Source organism: Convolutriloba macropyga, chromosome 13 (genome assembly GCF_964194025.1).
Source record: "Convolutriloba macropyga chromosome 13, txConMacr16.3, whole genome shotgun sequence".
Taxonomy (NCBI): Eukaryota; Metazoa; Xenacoelomorpha; order Acoela; family Convolutidae; genus Convolutriloba; species Convolutriloba macropyga.
Window position 1 is genome coordinate 2,816,430 of NC_134480.1, and position 26,591 is coordinate 2,843,020.

A 26,591-nucleotide genomic window follows, 5' to 3' on the forward strand; every position below is an offset into this window, starting at 1 on the left:
AAATGCAATTAAAGTGGTTAACTTACAGTTCGAGGGAGATGAGGCGGTTTCTGGGAAATATGACATATCACATATGTTACCAAATTGAACGACCATCTCGAATTTTCAAACATTCTCTGTCCTTTTTGACTCTACTTCTCTCTTTTAGGTCCACTTAGTATTTTACTAGCCTACCAATAGATGTTCTAAAGATTTGGACCAGCAATATTTGCTATTGAAGACTTAAGTATCAAACTAAGTAGAAAACTATGTTACATTTTTCTAGTGCTTACTCAGAAATAATTCCCGAGATTTTGGAATTTTTCGGCTCTCCGCCGATGCATGATTTGAGCACAGAAAATGTCGCAAAATAGCCGTTCTTCAAATGTTCAGTTTTGTCCTAACATTTGATCAAAAGTGAATTGCAGTAACTTAAAAATCAAACGATTGCTTTATTTCTCTGCCTTTTTGTATTGATTTGTTATGAGTGTTTTACATCATTCATAGCATTCGCATCAATCTGTTACGATACTAATTTTGGTTGGTGTTAGAATTTGCTGGACTAAAAAATATTTGTAAGGAGTAGGAAACTTGAAGCAGTCGGAGAATGAACAGCTTGAATGCAAATAACTTTTAATATTTATTGCTTATCAAATTCAAATTCTTGTCGTTTTTTGATTGTTCATGCCGACTAATTGCAATAGATCTGTTAAATATTTTAATTGGCGTGTTAAAGAAGGTTGATATACTTCATGGAAAAATGAAAGAAATCAAAATTTACCAATATTCCAAAGGTGAAAGAACGGTTTAAACATGGATGCTCAATATCACTGCTGACTGCCAGAAAGCTCTTCGGGGATCAATACTGTATTCAACTGTTTTTTGCTCTTCTTTTTAATAATTGTTTGTTGTTTTTGTTTTTAAGCTGAAAAAAAACAGAACTGAGTTGCCGAATCTTCTCAAAGATTTAGAAAATGATTCTCAAATTGGTAGTTCCTGCAACTGATTCTCCCTGAAAATCATCAGTCATAAGATATCTGAAAGAAACTACGCAAATGTCTCAAGGTATCAGATTTTGTTCCTTATTCACAAAACGACGTGCTATTGGTTGTGTCACTCAAATCATCAGAAATTCACTTCGCTTTTGAATGATGCATTTGGAAACTGATTGTGTAAGGGTAACATTGGTTGAAAGGGCAATGTAGAGGCAATCTAGGGCTAGATTTGGATCTTGTCAAAAAAAGTTTGTTCCGTCCAAATTTTGTCATCAACCTTTTTTGTATATTTTTTTCTGTGCTTTCTGTTTTTTCTTTGATAAGTTGTTGTAGCCTGCGTAGAATCAACAAAAGTATTGACTTATTTCAATACTTTTTTGAAAAAAAAATTTTTTTGCTGCAGCATAACTTCAATAGAAAAATGATTTTTTTTCTTGAATGGAAAAAATCTGCCGATGTGATTTAGTTTGACTGTTAGTTTTTTTTCCATTTGCTTAGTGAGCGCATAATTTTATTTCTTATAAGATTTCATAGTTTACGATAGAAATTCCTTTTTTATTAGAATTCACACATGAAACAGTTGATTAATAAACCAAGTGAACTGATGAACTTTCGCGCAATTAATTTATAATTACTTCAATCGTACGGCGGATAAATCTTTGCTCTCAAAACAAAATATTTCATCTTATGATACTTAAAAGCAAAGGCTAGTTTGAGGACCTGCATTAGATCGCCGTTTTTCATCGTTTCAGCTGTACAGTCAGTCTCTTTTGCTCGCGAAGGCATTAACTGCAATATGAAAGACAACATCGCCAACGCGTTTCCACGACGGGAAATTTTAATTTCATCAAGTTTATGAATTGCTTTATAACTAAAAGATTGTCTTTTAATCAGCGCTACGGATTTTAAATTGGCGCTATGGGCTGTGAAAAAGGGTACAAAGATTATTGGCAATGTTTGTTATCTTTTGAAAATTGAACTCTGAGTTATGTGTTTGAGCAATTTAAACCAACCTACTCACATACTGAACAAATTTTCCACATCATAAAGTGCCATAAGATAATAAGAAAATTTGCAAAATCAAAATTGTACTGAATTTTGCAAAATCAAAATCGTATTAAGGACTTAGTTAAGATAAATTACGTTTATAAGCTTTTTAGAATGCAGCTCGATTATTTGAAGTGTAACAAAATCAATCTTCACCCTCACCTTGATCATCTAAAATTTATTTTTGCTTTTTGCAACCCTTTTTTGAACTCATGAAGGCGCATTTTTACCATAATGATTTATATAGCCTAATAATGGAAGTTACTAGCAATTATACGAACCATTATAAGGGTGACATAATACCAATTAAAGTAGTTAACTTCCAGTTCGAGGGAGATGAAGCGGTTTCTGGGAAATATGATGATTGGTCGTGATAAACAAGAACTCAAGTTTAGGAGGAATCACTGTTTGAAGTTTAAATTCACTGAGTCAGTTTTTTTCAATGTGAGTTAATATCGTTTTTTGTTCTGCGAAGCTATATTGGTAGTGATTGTGGTTTTACCACTCGAAGAGGAGTAATGCCGCTCTTGGAGTTTGTAGGACTCCGAAAAGTCTTGATGGTTTTTTGTTTTATGTTTTTTTTTTTGAAAAGTAGAGCAAACATTGAAGCTTGCCAAAAGTTTTCTTAATACCGCTTTCCAAAAGTGAACGAGAAAAATGGGCGCAAAAAATGTTTTGGTTCGCTTACTTTTTAATTGCTCTCAAACGAAGTTTGTAGCAATTATATTAGTCCTTTTGGTCTTTTTTCGCTTGATCGATTTTTCGTCTGACCCACTTGACTTTTCGTCCTCAAAAACGGGATAAACAGGTAGCGCCCAGAGGGCATTAAGTGCTCTTAGAGCCCTTCAGCTCACGAGTCTCCAAGTATGCGATTCACAGAAACTGTTTTGGAAACTTATACTTATGGTGTGAAGGGCAGTTCTTAGAGGTTGACACCCCCCCTCACAACATCCCCTCACATCAGCCCTCCTCACTCACGCCCCCCCCCCTAATCCACACCCTTGCACATCGTTGTTCAGGCCGTAAGGACCCCGTGCAGCCAAAGACCCCCCGACCACCGTTGCTCTCCCCTTTTGCCCCTCATCAGCCCCCCCCCCGCTGCGCTCACCTCACGCCCCTTCAATTAAGCTAAAGCTAGCCTCATTAAAACGTAGCTAGCTACTGACAAAGCCAACCGCTCGCCGGTTGTTTGAGAGCAATTCGCCCGAATTTAGTCGGTTAGTTTCAATAGCTGTGATGGTGAGCTATTGTTGTCTTTCTCTTGGATTTTTTTTTTCAATCCAAAGGCGTAGTTTTTCTAACGATCTGTTCACATATTTTTCGGTTTTTAGATGTCAACAAAAAGTCACATCTGAGTTGTGGTTTCAGTCATGCTAGAGTAGTAAGGATACAAAATTGGCTTTCTAAAGAGACACAACTGAAATTATTCAATGTTTTAATCGATAGCTATAATTTCCTATGACTTTAATTTTTGTGTCATAATATTTATTTGCATAAAACTTTATGAAATTGTTAAATTCTTGTTCTTGTTTTTTGTTGTTCTTGCACTTAGTGTCATTAATGACAGGTCCGATTGCCTCTCTGATGAGACAAAGTTGCACCTATTTAAAGTTTTCAGTTGACAGCTAAAGATTACTAAGATTTATACACAACATTTTTACACAATATATAAATGTGAGTGAATTTCTCAACTTTTATCAGCTTTGTTGTCCTTGGTGCTCTGTTATCACATAATCTAAATAATAAAATGTCACATTGGGTTTACTAATAGACAAAAGTCAACCCTATTCACGCCTTTTTCACCCTTTATTAAAAGTTTATTGCTAGAGAAAATGCGATTCCAGCTGAGGAAATCACAAGAGCCTGATAGCCTTGTGGTTAATGCTTTTGTCGAGGGCTCTGGAGGTCGACGGCTCCAAGCCCACCCTTACTGGATGTTTTTGCACCCATAAACGAATATTTCTCTGTGCGTACCTGTTGAATTAAATGCCCCGCCTGTTGTTCGACATCAGTTTGTCCGACGTTTGTATGTTTCTTTTTAATAGCAGCAAAGCGATTTCTGGGGCGACTGTTGCCTCCACGTGGTTTTCGTAGTTAGTCTATAGGTTTTTTTCGGTTACGACCATTTTTGTTCATTCATTCTGTAATTTCAACTGAATTAAGTGCGTGACGTTATTTTTCACTCTTAGTGCTGCGAGTTATTTTTGTTCATTCGCGTAATTAAATTTTTTGGTCACACTTACCAAAAATGACTCTCAAAAATGACTTCGTCACCTTTTTAAACTTTAATTCAAAGAGATAAGGCCAAGTGAGTGCGTGCTACTCTAATTGAAGGTTACTTGAGAGCAGCTTATAGAAGCAGCAGTAAGTTTGAGGCTTGTGAGACTGCAGATTCACAAGGCTATTGAAGCAATCTGCCAGCTATGTTTGTTAGCTCGCCACTTAATCTCAATAATAAAGGATTTAATCAGCCTTTTATTGCAAAACAATTGGATCCATCTATTTTCATATCTTCTGTTTTTTTCTATGCTCAGACACCATTTGTTTGCGAACAGTTGAGGCGAATTTTTTAAATGTGATTTTTATTGCTTTTTGGGTCTATCCCTTGGTGTTGTTTTAGCGCTGTCCCTCGGTTCTCGTGTTTTCTTTTGTATATAAGGAGTCATATGCTTTGTTAACTATCAAAGGTTCCTTTTAATTGCTCTCAAACTAAGTTTGTGTCAATTATTTTAGTCGTGTGGTATTTTTTTGTTTGCGAATTTTCACTTGACCGGTTTTTTGTCTGACTTGACTTTTCGTCCTCAAAAACGGGATAGACGGGTAGCGCATAGAGGGCATCAAGTTAAAATAGAGCCTTTCATCTCACTAGTCTCAACGTATGCGATTCACTGAAACTGTTATGGAGACTTATACTTATGGTGTAGAGGGTGGTTCTTAGAGGTTGACCACGACCCCCCCCCCCCCTCAATCCTGACCCCCTCCCCCTTTACATCGTTGAGGCCGTAAAGGCCTTGTGCAGCCTAAGACACCGCCTGTTGCCCCCGTCGCCCCCTCCCGGTGCACCCACACCCCGCTGCGCTCACTTCACGCCCCTTCATTTAAGCTAAGGGTGGCCTCACTAAAACGTAGCTAGCTACTGACGAAGCGAACCGCTCTCTGGTTGCTTGCGAGCAATTCGTCTAAATTCAGTCGGTTATGTTTACTACTAAATTGTTGACAGGCAGATTTCCAGTTCGTTGAATTTAGTTCAGCACTTGTTTCGTCAAGATTTTTGTCACGATCGCGCTCACATCAAATCTGCTTATTTTAAATCTTTCATGCTATTTCGACATATTTTGTTACAATCGCGCTTACATCAAATCTGCTTGTTTTTAATTCGTTCATGCTATTTCGACCATCATTTTTCTCTTTTGTTGGACCTTTTTCCTTGGTTCATTCGCGTGTTTGGGATTTTGATCATTTGTGACTTACCTCATTCTCATGAATGTTTTTCCTCGCTTTCAAAATGACTTTTGCTGGCTACATTTGATGGAGATTGGGTCAACTAAGTGTATGTCAATCTAACTGACGGCTGCTTGACTTCAGCTAATAGAACTAATAATAATACATATTTTAAAGTTTCTTCTAATCCAAATTATGCCATCTCATCTCAGTGATTGGTTAAAAAAACTGAAAGTTTTAACGGTATCTTTTCATTATCTTTTTGAGACTACACGTCTACGAAGCTATTTTCTGGCAGTCCACGTGCTATGTTTTCCATTACAAGCATTTTATGTCTCAAAATTCTCTATCAATTCTATTTTGTGCCTAATTTAGTGATGTTGGAGGGAGGTTTTTCTGTTTTCCAGGCTTTTAAGTTTTTTCGTTGAAGTTTTTTTCTTGTTGCTTTTTGTTTTTTTTTGTTCACAGCTAGCAACTGAGTGTTAACGATTGTTAGCTGTGAAGAAGCTAGATTTTGTTTTGCTTTTCTTAAACTGTATTTATGGAGCTCCTCAACAAAGAATCAGCATGAAATCTCCTTAGACCTTGAAATGTGGCCTGGGAAATAGCAAAAGAAGCCAAAATTTTCAGTTTTTTTTATAATTTGAAACAATTATATTAGTCTTGTTTTCATGCGGTTTTTTGCTGGACCGTTTTTTTGTCTGGCGCTTTGAGCATTTTTTCCACAGAAACTTGATAAACAGCTGAAGCCCAGGGAGCATTAATTTTTTGAGCAGCTCTCTTAGAGCATTAAGCTGGTGTGTTTCATTGTGTGAAGGGTGATTCTTAAGCTTAAGAGTTTGACCCCTCAGTCACCTCCCCTCCCCCAAACCGTCGCGCTTATCTGGTGGATACTGGTGACTAAATGGTCGAATGATTTTTTGGTCATTATGTTTTAATGATCTCTTATTCTTAAGGTTTTTTTTTGGCTGTGTTTCGTGCCATCTAAGGTTTTTATCATAAATTTTCATTGATTCAGATATCTGTTTCCTAAATTGAATTTCAATTCTGCTCTGGTATTTGCTTATGCTAGGTACCGATTTTTTCGTATCAACATTTCAGATTAAAGAGGAATGCGGGAGCTAGATTAAGGGACGGAATGACCATCTTTTGTTCCTATTCATTTTTTAAGTTTTGAGATAAATTCAATAGTTTAGGAATTTGTTAATGCCAAAATGTACTCTACCAACAAAAAAGGTTCATTAGAAATTGGGAGCTGTTTTTCTATGTGTTTAACATTTACTCAGATAGATTTTTGTGTTTGTTATATTTTGCCTTAGTTAAACAGTTTTTCGTTTACATAGGTTTTCAAAACTTTGCGTGACATTTTCTGACTTCTTTTGGCAGGTTGTATTCTCATTATTGTTATTAATCAACTGAATTCAGTAAATAGGCGCTCTGCAATGCAATAAGAAATGAAGGCGCGGTTCAGGTTTAAACGCAAAAATGGAAATTTTTAGATGCCCAATACATAATTTTAGTTTTAATTGATAAAATTTAGTTTTTCATAGAATTTTACCAGTTCTAATGCCAATTGTTGATAGAATTGATGCTTTTGTCGTCTCATTTTAAAGCAAGATTACATTTAATTACCAAGTCAATAAAAAATAACATTTGCTTCTTGATAATTTGTCGTATTTTTTGCAGGAAAACATTTATTTTTAAGTTTGTTTCCTCAATTTCTCACAGACTTTTTTGAATCAATGCTTAAATTTTCAAGCGTGCAATATGAGCTCTATTTCGTTTCATTCGGGCTGTTATCTTAGAGTTTTTCGCCCATTTTACATTTTTTCTGATTAATTGCTGTCGAACGAAGTTGGAAGCAATTATTATTAACGTGTCTTTTTTACGCAATTTTTTTTTTGACCGTTTTTGCGGTTTTTGTCTCGATTATTCGTTCGTCTTCAAGCAACTATTTCACTTTTGACTCCTAAAATTTTGCGTGATCTATCAAGAAATTCTCTTATGCAGAAATTAAGTCTGTTGCTAAAATAAAGGCGATTATGAGTGAGCAATATCAAACCCGTTGATGCATAGTGGGTAAGATTTAAGACTAGCAGATGGGAGGTCGGGGGTTCGAACCCACCCTTGGCGGTGGAGGCTTTGTTTGGTTTTTGCACCCCAACTGAATTGATATGCCCGCCTGTCGTGCGAGCGCAATTCGTTCGACGCTATTCTGTTTTAATTTTGTGTCTTGTCGCTAACATTTTGTATTTTTTACACTCAACATCAGTCGACTTTCAATAGAGTAAGTTCTACTAAGTTCCAGGTTATGCTATGATTCTTAGCAATCATACTAGGTCTTATGATTTGTATCGTGTCTGAATCGCCCTTCAATGGTCATACAAATTTTAAATTTTATAATCTTGTCTCCTAGAGGTCTAAAACTGTGATGAATGTTGAAAAAACCTTTAAAAAACACATTTTACTTAATTGTTTTAGGTCTTAATAAACTCTTTCCATCTTTTGAGTCATTTAGGGGTGGGGTAATTTACAAATTTCATTTCAGGGGTAAAGTGGGTGAGCTGCTGCCCCACATAGCCTCCCCTAAGTTGCACCTGCAGTATGCGAAAGCGAGAGAGGCTGAGGGAAAGTACAGAGAGGCTATTCAAGCATACACGTCCGCGAAGGACTTCGACAACGTCATTAGGTACTTATTCACTCACTTTAAATAAACAATTGCTGTCTTGTTGTCCCTGCCTTGAGAAATCAGAAAAGATGCTTATGAACGCAAATATACTGAACGGGCCGCCTAAAGATTGATCAGCATAAATTGTATTGAAATTTTAAGTACAGCCTTAAAGATTGAACAAAGATTTAACTATTTTGAGAGATGCTAGGCCGTCAACATAACTATACCAACTCAAAAAGGAAATAAGTTGTTGCTAAAAGAGGCTATTCAAACACTGAATAAAATTTTTCAAAAAAAGTTCCTTTTGAGAAGCCCCTTTTTTGAAAACAAAAATGAATTCCAAAAAATGCGGCCGAATGGACGGTTTTTGGAATTTATTTTAGCTCTTTAAAATGGGCTTAAAAGAAACAATTTTTTCGACAAAATTTATTTAGTGTTTGAATAGCCCTTTTTAGCAAGTACTGAAATATTTAAAAAGGTTTTAACATGTTCATGTTTGTTTGAAGCTTTGTTGCAATTTTTAAACTAGGAAACGATAATAGCCAGATAAACAATTTTCAAAATAGTGAGCATATCAGATCCTCTGGCCGTGCTGACACAATCGAAAAACTTCATGGCAAAGTTTTCAAGTAAGAAGCAAACATGATTAAAATCTCAACTTTAAAGTTAGAATTTCATTTTTTTCTGCAAACTCTTATAGGACAGAGCTTTGATGAAGTATTTAAAGAAGAGGGTATAGGGCGAATTAATTCAACCAATGGAGTATAAATTGACAACTTTTTGCCGTTTTGTTTCTTACCAACCTCCTTTAGTGCTTAGCAATTTTTTGCTCTTAAAGTGAATTTTCAATTAACTTTCAATGGCAAAAAATTTTGGCCCAAAGCCCCTGTGTTAGATATTTCAAGAAAATTCACTTTTTCTGGCGTCAGTTTGCGCCTATTCCTCTAGTTTATTCAAATTCTTCTTACAAAATTCCTGATCATATCTTCAGGATTTGTTTTTTGCATTTTTCATTAACAAAATGATATTCACGTTTTTACACAACTGTTACTTCTTATCCGATGCCCTCTGACGTGACCATAAAAAATTAACCCATCTAGATTTGAAAATTAGCAAATTCGGAATCAATTTTGGTCACGAACGAGGAGGCTGAGTAATTTTCGTTTGCACATCGTGTTCCGACCAGGCTCATCCAAATTTTATACTTAAATGTCTGCCAAATGACGAAGGGGAAGAAAACTTTAAAAAAAAAGGAATTGTTCGAAAATAATAGGTAAATGAGCTGAAAATGAGCGAACTCAAACCTCTCAAAGATAATGCTGCATTGGAGAGCCGATGATACCTGCCATTATTAAGACTTTGAGACAAGAGAAAAAACAAAACAATACAAGAAAAATACTATTCGCGATCAAACTCACTACCTATTTTTTTTTTAAATAGACACTAACGAACAAAGCCCAAATTAAATCAGATAAAACCTAAACTAAACAAATCATTTCTTTACTTCACTTCAAAGTTGATAGCAACTGTCTTTAATGAGACTCGCTAAGAAATCGATAAAAAGAAGTATAAAAAGGATCAAAGTCATAACAACCATCAGCTTTCAACTTAAAATACTAGATAGACTTTTAGGTAAGTTAAAAAGCCAGTGAGGAGACCGGTCGTTATTGTACCAATCACTTAGATCAAAAGAGCCGATGAGAATGTTATCATCGAGACAAGGAAACAAGATGAACAGCAGAATCATTTAATCAGTACGAACCTTAATTACGACCAAAACTTAATATTTATTCTGTTACAAACACTTTATAACAAAATCAAGAAATCATCAGATAAAATCAGACAAAAGTCTTAATAGCAGATGCAGCATCAGAAAATCCCTAAATAGCATCAGAAAACATTTATGTTTTTAAAAACAATTGATTTCAAAGTCAAAAATCCATTAGCTATCTACTGAACTTATCAATTATGTTAGTCTAAAACTCGACGAGAAGCCATGGGGAGCTATCATTATCCAGAATTTGTTTCACTTGCTCTGTTCGTAAAGGCCAATGGAAACCGTCATTCAGGTTGTAATGCGACAAGAAAACCAAAGAAGAAACACAAAAACGGGCAAATGTCCAGAAGTCTCATTTTTTTGAAAAAAGTTTGGAGCCTCAGAGAACACAGGGAAAGATTAATTAAAAAAGCGGCCGTTGTATGGATTAAATATTTCATTTGAAAGAAGATGCGTTTGAAAGAGCTGTGTTGAATGAGACTATGCTACAGGATGGTTCGACGTTCAAAAATCCACTGCTTTTTTCAAACAAAATATTTTCAAAAGACATAGTAGCCATATTCCACTTCAAAAATTTGAGACATGTTAACCTGTAACTCCATTGGAAGCAATTTGCACTTCTCATTGGTGGTGGCTGAGTCTTAAGAGTGCAAATTATCATTGAAAACAGGCAAACTTTAAAGTGGTGAATCCCTTATCACCCTAAGCTATCAACTGGGAAGATTAAGAGTGTTCACTTGGGTCTTATTTAAACGCCAGGGGCCCTTATTGATCAGCGAAAATGCGATAAGGACAATAAAGGAACCAAAATCGTTGACCAGTATCAAAAACTGATAAAAATTTTTATCAAAAAAGTTTCAGAGCCATAAATTCGTCAGTTGCAACAAAAATACAACAGATATTAATGTTTGCTTCATCACAGTTGAATGGACTTGTCAATAATACATCCAAAATGTGTATGTACAATTAGCCTTTGTGTGAATATCTATGATGCAAAATATCACTTCATTGATGTTTGGTTGTAGAATTCAAGTTGACCACCTGCAGAACCCAGAAGAGGCTGTTCGGATTGTGAGAGAAACTGGGTCGATCGAGGGTGCCAAATTAGTAGCCAAGTGAGTCCGAATTCATTCCATCAAAAGTCTATATGCAACATTTATGTTTATAGATTCTATTATGTCCTGTGCTGTCTCATAATGTTGCTTACAATCCCCATAGTCTAAATCAAACATCAAAAGAAAACGAGAATCCTATAGTTGGCGGTTTCTGTTGATAATGATTAGGCAATTTTGTTTAAGTTTCAAATTTAATGCAAAATTAAATATCTTTAAAGGCGTCTGGACAATTAACCCCATTCCATTTTACCCAATGCCATTTTACCCAACCTGTCATTTTACCCAATGCCAACTTACCCAATTTACCCTATTGCTAAATTAACGAGAACGACTATTTAGCCGACTATATAATTAAATGGCCTGTGGGACTTGATATAAAACTATCACAAGAGAACATGGGATTATATTTAAAATCGGTGTCCAATGCTAAAATACCTAATATGACAAAATACCCAAAGTATACCCAATATTTTATGCTAATGTTGAAAGTATCAGAACGATTATTTAGCATATTATTTAGCTAGTGCATTTGTCCATGCCTTACGGGCCACGGCCATACCTCAGCGGCCCATGGGTCTTGATTTGAAACTATCACAACCAAACATGGGACTAAATTGTAAGGTTATTTTTGGGAAAACATGCTTGCAATGCTGACTGCTAATTTGTAATCGGATTAATGAACGAAAAGATTAAAGAGCATTGGGTAAGTTGGTATTGGGTAAAATGACATTGGGTATTTTGGCATTGGGTATTTTGTCATGCAACCTTCTAAATCATCCTTGTAATAGCGACTGCTAATTTGAAATCGGATAATTGAACGAAAATATCAAAGAGGATTGGGTAAGTTGGTATTGGGTAAAATGGCATTGGGTAAATTGGCAGGTGGGGTAAAATGGCGTAGGGTAAAATGGCTTTGGGTAAAATGGAATTGAGTAAATTGTCATGTAACCATTTTTAAACGGCTGGCTCTCAATGTGAAATTTTGATACGAATTTTTTATAACTATTTTATTTTTTTCACAAGTTCTTTCGAGTAAAGACGTTTTTAATTGCTATTTTTTTTTAAATTGAATTAGTTTTTAAGTGATTGTCAATGCTCCGTCTAATAATTTTTTCTGAGCGGTGTCAATGAGCAGTGATCTTTATTTTAATGTGTGCTGGTCTTAGTCGCTAGTTCCGTCAAAGCTGAAGATTTGAATTTGGACCTAATTTGAATTGCCTGCTCTTTTCAATAGCCGCAAAGCGATAGCTGGGGCTATTATTGGCCTTCTCTTTGTTATTCTACAATTCAAAGAGTTTTAATTATATTGGGGCGACGTCAAATTGAGTTGATGATTTGAGCAGTTGACTTTGATTATCAAGGTTTTTTTGTGAAATAATTTTGATTGACAGTTTCGTTCAACGAAATGGGATTTCGGTCATTTTTTAAGACATTTTTAAGACCTTGGTTGGTCTGTTTTTAATGTGAATTATACTTGGTTGTCAGTTTTTTTAATTGCGAAATTATTTTTTTTGTTTGACTAGTTTGTCAGGTGATCAATTTTTTAATGTGTGCTGGTCTTGGTCGCTAGTTCCGTCAAAGCTTAAAATTTGAGTTTGGACCTACTTTGAATTGCGTGTGCTTTTCAATAGCCGCAAAGCGAAAGCTGGGGTTATTGAAACAATTTTAATAATTGTTATGTGTGAGCATTTTGATAATATCGATTACATGAATTCTTCCGGCTTTTTTGTGAATTGATTTTCATTTGCAGGTTTTGAAGTGATTTGATTTTGTTGACAGAATAGATTCAAATGTTTTAATTGACATTCTTTTTTGTGATATTACTTTGATGAGAAGTTTATATTGATATGCAATGATTTGACTGTCAGTCAGATAATTGTGCGATAATTTATATCGGACGATTTTTGTACCGCATATTGTTTTTTGATCTTGACTTTCCTTTATCACAATGATTTTCATCGAGCAATTCTTTTGATTTTATTAATAGCCGCACAGCGATAGCTGGGGCTATTATTGGCCTTCTCTTGGTTCTTTTTTATTTCGTCGTCGCGATTTTGTTACGACCATATGACGTCACAACCACTTCAAATCTGCTTTTTGTTCATTCGTTCATGCAATTTGAACTGAAGTGCGTGCGTGGCGTCATTTTTCGCTCTTAGTGGATCGAGTTTTTTTGTTCATTCGCGTGATTAAATTTTTGGTCACACTTGACTTACCTCACTCTCAAAAATGACTTCCTGTCTTTGAAGTTGACTTTTATTTACTTTAATTCAAAGAGATAAGGTCAAATGTGTGTGTGTGTGTCACTCTAAATGAAGGTTATTTGAGATCAGCTAATAGAGGCAGCTTAAACGTATACAGATTTTTAAACAAAATATAACATATCAGCCTTCAATGAAAAGACGAATTTTTTCGGTCTGTCTTTGTTGTTTTTTTTGAGACTGCAGATCTACGAATCTATTGCGGCTATTTTCTGGCAATCTGCCAGCTATGTTTTATTTTTTAAAAGCTGGGTCTCAATGTAATTTGGTCTCGAATGAAAACATTGGTCTCTTCATTTTTATTGAAAAGTTCTTCCGAGTCAAGACGTTTTTAATTGCTATGTTCAGTTGCCTTGAATTAATTTTTAAGTGGTGTTTCGATGTCAGATGTTCCTTTGAATAAAGTTTGACGGTGAGTTTATTTTGACATGCCATGATATGAATTCCAGGTTCTTCGTGCGGATGAATGACATGGAGAGTGCGATTCAGTTCCTGGTCATGTCCAAGTGTCATGATGAGGCCTTTCAACTGGCATCCAGTCACCATCACATGAAGACATACGCATCTATTTTAGGTCAGTCGATACTCGATAAGAGTGCACGTTGTTGGATATCATTACATTTAAGAAAACGAAAATGAACATTTGCGCTACTAAAAAAATTCGGATCTATTCTGTTTCGGCCCCTCAGCTTAGTGGGTTTATATTTTTTACGCCCCCAGGCGCACGTGCCATTTTCTTACATAGTAACGTGCTATATAACAACATATAATTTGTAACTGGGGGTCATATAAAACACGGGGGGGGGGGGGAATTTGTTGCTAACTGCTCTCAAACGTAGATAGTAGCAACTATGTAGATACTACTGGTCCTTTTAAATAGTTTTTAAATTTTTTGTTCTATATGTTTTTCGTCTGAATAACAAATTTCGTGGTTTTTGTTTCCTGGAACGGTGTAAACCAGTGGAGTTTCAGGTCATTGCTGAGCCGTTCTCTAAGTGCCTCACTAGTCTATAAGTATGCGATTAACCGAAACTGCCGAGGAGATTTTAGTTCGTGATTTGAAGGGCAGTTCTTATCGGTTTAGACTTTCCAAGCCCCCCCCCCCCCTCATACACACTCACCCACACACCCTCTCCATCCTCCCACAGAAACCTGCCGTGTAGCTGTAAATTTACGGCGTGAACGGCATTTTAGACGTTTTGTACCCCTCACATTTTATGCCCTCAGTTTCACGTGTGGCCTAATCAGTGCCTGATTATAGCTCTACCCATCTGAGTTTATACCTTGCAAAGTTGTAGCCTTACTTGTATTGGATTGTCATTTAATGGAAAAGAAAGCAGTTCCATTCAAGACACTCCCATTATATATCCATTTATCTAGGACATTTTTTCTCGCTAATGAAATCACGTGAAATTTTAACTGCTCGAGTACTCAATGAACTGTTTTTCAATTCATTAAATTACTCTTGAGTCAATTGCGTCATCGCAAACTTGAATTATTTTTTATGAATTAATTAATTATCGATACTATTACTTAGCAACATTTTTGACTTCGTTTGAGGAAAGGGGAGGCAAACATTTGTTCACGTACGAATTTTGAAAGTCATAGCGTGCATCTAGATCAAACACCGCAGAAATTGAGAGCTGAATTTGAGTGGATTTATCTCCGGAACAGTTTTTTTTGAAGTTAAGAGATGATAATTTTGTGCGTTGTCGCCGCCGTTCTGCGAATTAAGCATGAAATACCTCTGAAGCACTTTATGATTATTACTATTAATAAATCAAGTATTCGAGTAGTTTTTGTGACGTAAAATGACAATAATTTGCTGGTGTGGGTATAGATTGAAGCAACATAAGGAATAATTAACGAAAATTGTATTTTAATCCAAATTAATTTGACAGCCGCCCACTGATAATATTGACATTTTGCCCGGGGGTCGACCTGATATAACACCTGACTTAATTTGTAGGTTGAAACGGCACGCGCTGAATCACCCACGGGAAACTACCTGACTTTAATTAGAACAAATTCAGAAAAGGTAAACTTGGTGAAAATGCACCCCCCCCCCCCCGAACTTCAACCAACGGTTTATCAATGAAATTAGTAGTTGACGATGGTACAACTCAATTAAGTCCTTTTTCACAAATTAAATTTATTAGATCTTGGCTAATCTTCACCCCGTCATTCACAAAGCAAATAGATTTCAATATTCTAGTCCAATTTAGGTCTAATTGCTTCACGATTGATGAAAAATTATACGATGCTGCTGGCGTCAGCCCTTTAAAATGCCAATATTCCAAAATTTACCCGTGCTTTCCTTGAAAAATGTTTTGTTAAGTTACGACGAGTTTGTGAGAATCCATAAATAACAATATTTTCTTTGCTTTGCCCAATGAGAAGAAAGCGATCTTTTTCACACATGTCAACAAGTGTGAGGGAAAATTTCTGTGTTTCATAACAATAAGTTGTTCTCGAGTAGGATGAACATTTGTTTGAAACACATATGGTATAAATCATATAACATATTAAATCTACTCGACAGGTCATCAATAGGTACAAGAGGTCCTAGTCAAGTGATGACCTGTAGCATTACTATGATCAATGGTGTTTATGAGCGGCGTCATATCATAGCAAGGAAAAATAGGGGGAAACCTCAAAACGTAATTGTAATTTTGATGAGATCTATCGAGTTTTGTTAATAAAATAAAGCAAAAAGTTCTTTGTTGTCCACAAAAAAAATTGTTCCTCAAACAAGATAAGAATTGCTTTAGTTTTCAACTTTTGCACTTCTCAAACAAAACGTATTTCCACTCATAGTCTTTTAGGACTTAGGCCGCAGTTTTTATTTGCTGCTTTTAGCTGCTTTGGTTGTTCTCTTTTTGCTTGCAGTTTATCGATTTCCTTCCTCGTAATCACACTTTTGAGATAATCAATTTGGCATTCTGCTCTTAAATTTTCAGTTAGTGTTTTGAACAGTTCAAAAATGTGCATTACTTTTATGGAGTAATTGAGATTTGATTCTCGTTCCAGGCAAGTGGACGTTGATTTAGGCTTGTTAAAATTAATTCTGGCAATTTTCTTTCTTTTTTTCTCCATTGGCAAAATTAGGGTTTTGTTGCTGGTTCCATAGACTAGAACGCCATAGCTCACAACAGGCTGGACGTACACCTTGTATTTGAATAACAGTTGTTTAACATTTAGAATTGATCTGAGCCGGTAAATAAGTCCTGAGAATTTGTTCAATTTCGAGCAGAGGTTTTTAACATGTTCGCCGAATTTCAGATTGTCATCCAATTCTATTCCTCAGTATTTCAGTGATGATTTCTCCATTAGGTTCTTTTCTTTTATCATTAGTTTTCGTTCAGATTTTTTGGTCTTGGTTTCATGTTCATAACGCATGTTTTTTTCGTAGTTAATATTCGGTTTGTTTTTTGTGAGGTAATTACTAACCAGGTTCAAAGATTGGCTTAAATCTCCAGTTGTTGATTTGCGTTTTTGTTTAAAAATAGTATCGTTAGCGTATAAGACCAAACAGCTCTGACGCCAGTATTCGTCTATTTCGTTTATATAGAGAAGGAAAAGAAGTGGTTCAAGTACTGATCCTTGTGTTACCCCATAGTCGGCTTCTACAAAACTGGAGTATACATTTCCGGAAATTACGTTTTGTTGTCTATTACTTAGATAACATTGCAAAAACTTTTGCATCTGACCCCTCAATCCCAAGTTGTTTAGTTTGTCAAAAGTGAAAGTATGTTTAACTGAACAGTTCGAGAGTGCGCTGTTTCTTTAAGCAATTCGTGAGTGCGCTGTTTTCAAAACATTTGTTGACCAAATAGGGAGGAGTCGGAACAATAGCAAACTGCATTTTCTTGAGTATAAAATTGTTGAGTACATCATAACCTGAGCTGTTTTTATTTTTCAGGTTTTTAATTGCCACGGTTTCGCTAGCTTTGTGCAGAAACATGCTTTTGACGCTTGTATTTTTTGTGTTGTTTTCTTCTGCACTCAATTAGCTCTTTTTTCACGAATTAAATTTGTTAGATCTTGGCTAATCTTCAGCCCGTCATTCACAAAACAATTAGATTTCATTATTCTGGTCCAATTTAGGTCTAATTGCTTCAAGATTGATGAAATCTTATACGATGCTGCTGGCGTCAGCCCTTTAAAATGTCAATATTCCAAAATTTACCCGTGCTTTCCTTGAAAAGTGTTTTGTAAAGTTACGACGAGTTTGTGAGAGTCCATAAATAACAATATTTTCTTTGCTTCGGCCAACGAGAAGAAAGCGATCTTTTTTACACATGTCAACAAGTGTGAGGGAAAATTTCTGTGTTTCATAACAATAAGTTGTTCTGGAGTAGGATGAACATTTGTTTGAAACACGTATGAATCATATAACATATTAAATCTACTCGACAGGTCATCAATAGGTACAAGAGGTCCTAGTCAAGTGATCACCTGTAGCATTACTATGATCAATGGTGTTTATGAGCGGCGTCATATCATAGCAAGGAAAAATAGGGGGAAACCTCAAAACTTAATTCTAATTTTGATGAGATCTATCGAGTTTTGTTGAAAAAATTGCAAATCAAATTGATGTATCTCTCGTGTCATCTGATGTTCAATGTAAATGGATTGGAAAACCACAGCGTGATACAGGAAATCAGTTATTGCTTCTCAAGTTTAAAGAAATGATAAAACGAAATCAGTTTCTGCGTAAGTCAGTAGCATTGAGGGATTGTGAGAATTTCGATTGTGTTTATGTGGCACCAGACTTAACTAAAGCTGAGAGAGTACAGCAGTACAATTTGCGATTGCAGAAACGTCAACTTGAAAGACAAAATCCTGCAAAAATATACAAAATTCGTCGTGGTCGTGTACAACAGAATTGACTACAGACAAAATGCTCCTCTCAAATTTCGATCCTCCTTCTTAACGTTCAGAGCATTCTATCGATTGAGAGAAGACTAAACTTTTGCCAGCTCTTAAGATTATTTTCACCCACTGTTGTCTGTCTGACAGAAACATGGCTTGATGATTCGGTCAGTGATAATGGAGTTTTCGCAGCTCACCCTTATACAGTCGTTCTGCGATCAGATCGAACGGCCGGCCATCATGGTGGAATCCTAGTAGCAATGAGTACCGCTTTCTCGGGTACTATTAACTTTATTTATTATTCAAAGTGTGAGCAATTTTGTGTTCTTGTCTTAAGTGACCAGACTCTTACTCTCTGCATTATACTTGCATATCTACCTCCTCGAGGATCGGCGTTTTATGTCAAACCTGGCGTTACAGAAGACAAATTGCGAAGTGTTTTTGCCGATGTGGAGGCAAGCCTGAGCTGTGATCAACGCAAAGTTGTCCAGTGGATTCTACTTGGTGATTTTAACTTTCCCAAAGCACGTTGGGAGTCGATCTCTTCGCCTCATTCTGACGAGCAAAAATTGTTAGAATTTTTATGCAACCTTTTATTGCTTACACAAATTATTGATTTGCCTACTCATAAGCTTGGAAGTATTTTGGATCTACTTTTTTGCTCCCACCCCGACAAATGGGACTTCAATATTGTAGAGCGATTGTGCTCAGATCATTATCCTATTCTTTTAACAAATGTTGACCTAGATTACCAATATGCAAGTGGGCACGCTTATACGATCAGTTCTTTTAACGAGGCTAAATTTTCTTTGCATCTAACACTCTCACGATCTTTCGCTCAGGAATGCGACAACTTGAATCCTGATTTCCTATCAACGTTCTATCGTAAAGTTTTTTGCGCTCTCAATCAAAGTCTTAACAGAAAACGGAGAAAACGCTTCGAAGCTCCATTCTATTCTTCATCGCAGACAATGCATTGTTTAAATAAACTAAATACAGCTCGAAAAAATCAGAAAAATACAGTTGAATGCCATGAAAAGGAGCTAATGATTCTTATTGACATGGACAAGCAGGTCTTGTTGAACAGTGTACAGAGGTTTAATACAAATGAAGCGTTTGCTATGTTGAAATATTTAAATGGTAGAAGTTTCTTCCCTAAACAAATGTTCTACAAAAACGAGGTGTCTTTTGAAGGCTCAGTGAAAGCAAATCTTTTCAACAAATTTTTTCAATCAGTTTTTCAACCGAAAACTGAAATACGATTGAATGACCTTGTGTGCGGCAATGAGATCAAGTTATCTGATGTTCAGTTCAGCCTTGACGAAATTCAAAATTATCTTTTAAGGGTCCCCAGTAGCGCGACTCCTGCTTTTGATGGTATACCGCCGACTATTTTAAGTAAAGCGGCACATACATTAGCACCATTCGTCCATCTTGTTTTCACATAAATTATTCATTCACAATTTTGGCCCGAGAATTGGAAATGTGCCTATGTTACCCCTATTCACAAAAAAGGACCTCGAGCGGACGTTGAAAATTATCGGCCTATCTCAATACTCCCGAGGTTATCTTTAGTTTTAGAGAAAATTCTATTTCTGTTTATTTATCCAAAGATTAAAGATCGGCTGAATCCTAGACAACATGGATTTTGTGCAAAACATTCTACAGTTACTCAATTGCTCACATTTCTGCATGAGTTATATCTGAATTTTGACGGAAACGTGGAACAAGTTGTTGTTTATTTAGATTTAAGCAAAGCTTTTGATTCTGTGGACCACTCCACGCTGCTTTCGAAAATTATTCAATTTGGTTTTGACGAAAATTTTGTAAAACTTATTAATTCTTATTTATCATCTAGACGTCAATGTGTTAAATTAGATGGTGTTTTATCAGAGAGCCTTCCAGTTACTAGTGGTGTTCCTCAGGGAAGCGTGTTGGGACCGCTTTTCTTTTTAATTTTTCTTGATGATATGATTGACGTACCCGAAGTATCAAAAGTTTTCTGCTACGCTGACGACAAGAAATTGCTCTGCCATGGCGAATTCTGCTTGAATAGTGCTCAAAATGATCTATGCTCGTTGCGGTTATGGGCTTATTGTAACTATTTGTCTTTTAATTCAGCTAAAAGCGGTTATTTACATATTAGTAGAATGTCATTGGATAATATACTTCTTGGTGATGTCGAGATTCCTTCGCTTGATAATATTACGGATCTGGGAATTGAGGTATCCAAAACGTTGAAATGGAGTCTTCATATTCAAACAAAAATAGTAAAAGCTCGTCGATCGTTCAATTACTTGAAGCACAGTTTTCCGTTCAACCTCCCATCTGGAGTTAAATTCAATTTATTCAAGGCATGTGTTTTATCGGTTCTGCTATATGGATACCCTGCTTGGTTTCCTGAAATTTCTGATCTACGGAAGTTAGAACAGCTCAATATCCATGGCCTGCGTTGGTGCTTTGGTAACAATGACTACTCCTCCCTGCTAAAATTATCCAACTCTCTGCCAATATGCTATCAACTCATCGAGCGTGACAAACGTGTTTTTACGGCAATCTTAAACAACGAGAATTGCATATCTTTTGACAAATTTTTCAACTTGGACTCAAAGGATTTAAACCTACGAACACTTGATCGTGAACGTCTGGCGCTCACACGAGCTAAGAAAAGATGTACGGAAAAATCGTTTTTCTTCAGAGTTGAACGTATTATAAATGAAGCCGCGGATTTACTTAATGTCATCATCAATTTTTTCAAGGATACTTGCAAATCCAAAACCGCAACTCAAAATCAACTAATGGCAATGAGAAATGATAAATATGATTTTGACTTATCTTGCACGTGGTACCTTAGGTGTAGATGTAGTTTCTGTATAGCATGACTCTCTCTTTAATTAATGTTTTTCTAGCTGTTACATAATTTATATCATTTTTGTCTTTGTTATACCATTTGTATCATCATCCTTGTTTATACCCTCAGAAGGTAATTGAAGTCTTACACTACTACTACTACTACTACTACTACTACTACTACTACTACTACTACTAATAATAAAATAAAGCAAAAAGTTCTTTGTTGTCCACAAAAAAATTGTCCCTGAAACCAGATAAGAATTGCTTTAGTTTTCAACTTTTGCACTTCTCAAACAAAATTAGGATTAAATTGAAGTTAAGCAGTTTTCGTATTGCCACTCATAGTCTTTTAGGACTTAGGCCGCAGATTTTATTTGCTGCTTTTAGTTGCTTTGGTTGTTCTCTTTTTGCTTGCAGTTTATCGATTTCCTTCCTCGTAATCACAGTTTTGAGATATTCAATTTGGCATTCTGCTCTTAAATTTTCAGTTAGTGTTTTGAACAGTCCAAAAATGTGCATTACTTTTTTGGAGTAAGTGAGATTTGTTTCTCGTTCCAGGCAAGTGGACGTTGATTTAGGCTTGTTAAAATTAATTCTGGCAATTTTCTTTATTTTTTTCTCCATTGGCAAAATTAGGGTTTTGTTGCTGGTTCCATAGACTAGAACGCCATAGCTCACAACAGGCTGGACGTACACCTTGTATTTGAATAACAGTTGTTTAACATTTAGAATTGATCTGAGCCGGTAAATAAGTCCTGAGAATTTGTTCAATTTCGAGCAGAGGTTTTTAATGTGTTCGCCGAATTTCAGATTGTCATCCAATTCTAATCCTGAGTGTTTCAGTGATGATTTCTCCAGTAGGTTCTTTTCTTTTATCTTTTTTTGTCGTTCAGATTTTGTTGGTCTTGTCTTCATGTTCATAACGCATGTTTTTTTCGTAGTTAATATTCAGTTTGTTTTTTGTGAGGTAATTACTAACCAGGTTCAAAGATTGGCTGAAATCTTCAGTTGTTGATTTGCGTTTTTGTTTAACAATAGTATCGTTAGCGTATAAGACCAAACAGCTCTGACGCCAGTATTCGTCTATTTCGTTTATATAGAGAAGGAAAAGAAGTGGTCCAAGTACTGATCCTTATGTTACCCCATAGTCGGCTTCTACAAAACTGGACGTTGATTTAGGCTTCTTAAAATTAATTCTGGCAATTTTCTTTATTTTTTATCCATTGGCAAAATTAGCGTTTTGTTGCTGGTTCCATAGACTAGAACGCCATAGCTCACAACAGGCTGGACGTACACCTTGTATTTGAATAAGTTGTTTAACATTTAGAATTGATCTGAGCCGGTAAATAAGTCCTGAGAATTTGTTCAATTTCGAGCAGAGGTTTTTAATATGTTCGCCGAATTTCAGATTATCATCCAATTCCATTCCTGAGTATTTCAGTGATGATTTCTCCATTAGGTTCTTTTCTTTTATCATTAGTTGTCGTTCAGATTTTTTTGGTCTTGGTTTCATGTTCATAACGCATGTTTTTTTCGTAGTTAATATTCAGTTTGTTTTTTGTGAGGTAATTACTAACCAGGTTCAAAGATTGGCTGAAATCTTCAGTTGTTGATTTGCGTTTTTGTTTAACAATAGTATCGTTAGCGTATAAGACCAAACAGCTCTGACGCCAGTATTCGTCTATTTCTTTTATATAGAGAAGGAAAAGAAGTGGTCCAAGTACTGATCCTTGTGTTACCCCATAGTCGGCTTCTACAAAACTGGAGTATACATTTCCGGAAGTTACGTTTTGTTGTCGTTGGTGCTTTGGTAACAATGACTACTCCTCCCTGCTAAAATTATCCAACTCTCTGCCAATATGCTATCAACTCATCGAGCGTGACATACGTGTTTTTACGGCAATCTTAAACAACGAGAATTGCATATCTTTTGACAAATTTTTCAACTTGGACTCAAAGGATTTAAACCTACGAACACTTGATCGTGAACGTCTGGCGCTCACACGAGCTAAGAAAAGATGTACGGAAAAATCGTTTTTCTTCAGAGTTGAACGTATTATAAATGAAGCCGCGGATTTACTTAATGTCATCATCAATTTTTTCAAGGATACTTGCAAATCCAAAACCGCAACTCAAAATCAACTAATGGCAATGAGAAATGATAAATATGATTTTGACTTATCTTGCACGTGGTACCTTAGGTGTAGATGTAGTTTCTGTATAGCATGACTCTCTCTTTAATTAATGTTTTTCTAGCTGTTACATAATTTATATCATTTTTGTCTTTGTTATACCATTTGTATCATCATCCTTGTTTATACCCTCAGAAGGTAATTGAAGTCTTATACTACTACTACTACTACTACTACTACTACTACTACTACTACTACTACTACTACTACTACTACTACTACTACTACTACTAATAAAATAAAGCAAAAAGTTCTTTGTTGTCCACAAAAAAATTGTCCCTGAAACCAGATAAGAATTGCTTTAGTTTTCAACTTTTGCACTTCTCAAACAAAATTAGGATGGATTTTTAAATTGAAGGTAAGCAGTTTTCGTATTTCCACTCATAGTCTTTTAGGACTTAGGCCGCAGATTTTATTTGCTGCTTTTAGTTGCTTTGGTTGTTCTCTTTTTGCTTGCAGTTTATCGATTTCCTTCCTCGTAATCACAGTTTTGAGATATTCAATTTGGCATTCTGCTCTTAAATTTTCAGTTAGTGTTTTGAACAGTTCAAAAATGTGCATTACTTTTTTTGGAGTAAGTGAGATTTGTTTCTCGTTCCAGGCAAGTGGACGTTGATTTAGGCTTGTTAAAATTAATTCTGGCAATTTTCTTTATTTTTTTCTCCATTGGCAAAATTAGGGTTTTGTTGCTGGTTCCATAGACTAGAACGCCATAGCTCACAACAGGCTGGACGTACACCTTGTATTTGAATAACAGTTGTTTAACATTTAGAATTGATCTGAGCCGGTAAATAAGTCCTGAGAATTTGTTCAATTTCGAGCAGAGGTTTTTAATGTGTTCGCCGAATTTCAGATTGTCATCCAATTCTATTCCTGAGTGTTTCAGTGATGATTTCTCCAGTAGGTTCTTTTCTTTTATCTTTTTTTGTCGTTCAGATTCTGTTGGTCTTGTCTTCATGTTCATAACGCATGTTTTTTTCGTAGTTAATATTCAGTTTGTTTTTTGTGAGGTAATTACTAACCAGGTTCAAAGATTGGCTGAAATCTTCAGTTGTTGATTTGCGTTTTTGTTTAACAATAGTATCGTTAGCGTATAAGACCAAACAGCTCTGACGCCAGTATTCGTCTATTTCGTTTATATAGAGAAGGAAAAGAAGTGGTCCAAGTACTGATCCTTATGTTACCCCATAGTCGGCTTCTACAAAACTGGACGTTGATTTAGGCTTCTTAAAATTAATTCTGGCAATTTTCTTTATTTTTTTATCCATTGGCAAAATTAGGGTTTTGTTGCTGGTTCCATAGACTAGAACGCCATAGCTCACAACAGGCTGGACGTACACCTTGTATTTGAATAACAGTTGTTTAACATTTAGAATTGATCTGAGCCGGTAAATAAGTCCTGAGAATTTGTTCAATTTCGAGCAGAGGTTTTTAATGTGTTCGCCGAATTTCAGATTGTCATCCAATTCTATTCCTGAGTGTTTCAGTGATGATTTCTCCAGTAGGTTCTTTTCTTTTATCTTTTTTTGTCGTTCAGATTTTGTTGGTCTTGTCTTCATGTTCATAACGCATGTTTTTTTTCGTAGTTAATATTCAGTTTGTTTTTTGTGAGGTAATTACTAACCAGGTTCAAAGATTGGCTGAAATCTTCAGTTGTTGATTTGCGTTTTTGTTTAAAAATAGTATCGTTAGCGTATAAGACCAAACAGCTCTGACGCCAGTATTCGTCTATTTCGTTTATATAGAGAAGGAAAAGAAGTGATCCAAGTACTGATCCTTGTGTTACCCCATAGTCGGCTTCTACAAAACTGGAGTATACATTTCCGGAAATTACGTTTTGTTGTCTATTACTTAGATAACATTGCAAAAACTTTTGCATCTGACCCCTCAATCCCAAGTTGTTTAGTTTGTCAAAAGTGAAAGTATGTTTAACTGAACAGTTCGAGAGTGCGCTGTTTCTTTAAGCAATTCGGGAGTGCGCTGTTTTCAAAACATTTGTTGACCAAATAGGTAGGAGTCGGAACAATAGCAAACTGTATTTTCTTCATTATAAAATTGTTAAGTACATCATAACCTGAGCTGTATTTATTTTTCAGGTTTTTAATTGCCACGGTTAGCTCTTTCGCTAGTTTTGTGCAGAAACATGCTTTTTACGCTTAAATTTTGTGTGTTGCTTTCTTCTGGACCCAATTTTTCAGCTAATTTTCCAATGGTGGTGAAAAATTTGTTGAAACTTTCAGTCTCTTCCTGCTTTAAAATATTTCTGTGTGTGTCCTCCTAAAATTTTGATAGTGTCAAAGGAACGCTTTGCGTTCATAGCTAAAAACTTTTGATAAAAAATTCTGCTTTTTTCGAACACTCTTCTGTTGCAAATTCCTAATTCTATGAATCTCTTTTTTGACATTTGTTTTCTGTTGCATGAACCTATGATCAAAGTTTTGCTTTTGTGCTGCATGTTTTTTAATTGAGTTACCATTCCATGTCTTATGTCTGACAGGCTTTGATTTTTCTCTGGCACAATGTTCTATTTCATCAGTGAGTTTGTTGAAATTTTTCAAATGCTTAGTCACAGTCCAGGAGCCAAAAATTATCCTGTAAACATTGTAATTTGTGCTTCAGTTTGAATACTAGCTTTTCTAACTCATTTTTTTTCTAGAACAGCTCATTTTCTGTAGTGCTCTTGCATTTTTAACCTTCCTTCTTCCAACTCCTCATTTATTTCAGTTTGAACAGTGTACTGATCAATTATATTAGATTTTAGAATGTCTACTTACACTTCTTGTGAGCAATAGACTACATCAATTCTTGGTGATGTAGTCTGTTGTTCTCCCTGGTGATTCCTGTTAGAGACATATTGTTAAGATTGTTAAGATCATACCCTCCGAGAATATTTTTTAGCGTCAAAAATTTTTCATTTGTTTTTGTGTGATCAATATTTAAATCTCCTGACATTAAATGCAATTGGTTTTTGCTTGAGTGTTTTTTAGAAGTGTTCGTCAAAAGTTTGTGACAACTCGCATAAGCTTGAATTAGGTTTGAGGTATACAACAGTCAGAACCAGACCTTTTTTGTAATTTTTGCTTTCAATTTTAATTATTAGCAATTGACAGTTCCTATTAGAAGATTTCTGCAGAACTGTTTTCAGCACGCCTTCCCTCACAAAATTTGCAACTCCTCTTCTTTTTCGTATTTGTCGGTTGCATGTGTCAAGCACCTGGTAACTACTAAGAGAAAGGCATTTGATGTTGCTGTCATCTGTGAGCCACGTTTCAGTTTGGCATATAGTTAATGGCTGTGTTTCGTGTTGCACCAAAATAATTTTGAAATTGTTTAGGTTTTTATAAATTGATTTGATGTTCTGCAATAAAATAATACTTCTGATCAT

The 26,591-nt window shown here is 35.6% G+C and overlaps 1 protein-coding gene across 3 annotated transcripts in view; it reads left to right on the forward strand.

Moving 5' to 3' along the window:
* Positions 1–26,591, forward strand: part of LOC142351748 (WD repeat-containing protein 19-like) — a 378,166-nt gene that overhangs the window by 248,468 nt on the left and 103,107 nt on the right. For all 3 annotated transcript variants that reach the window (XM_075403894.1, XM_075403893.1, XM_075403895.1), the window contains 3 exons: positions 8,011–8,151; positions 10,936–11,025; positions 13,736–13,860. In XM_075403894.1, coding sequence (XP_075260009.1) covers positions 8,011–8,151; positions 10,936–11,025; positions 13,736–13,860 — 356 coding nt within the window. The remainder of the gene's footprint in view (positions 1–8,010; positions 8,152–10,935; positions 11,026–13,735; positions 13,861–26,591) is intronic.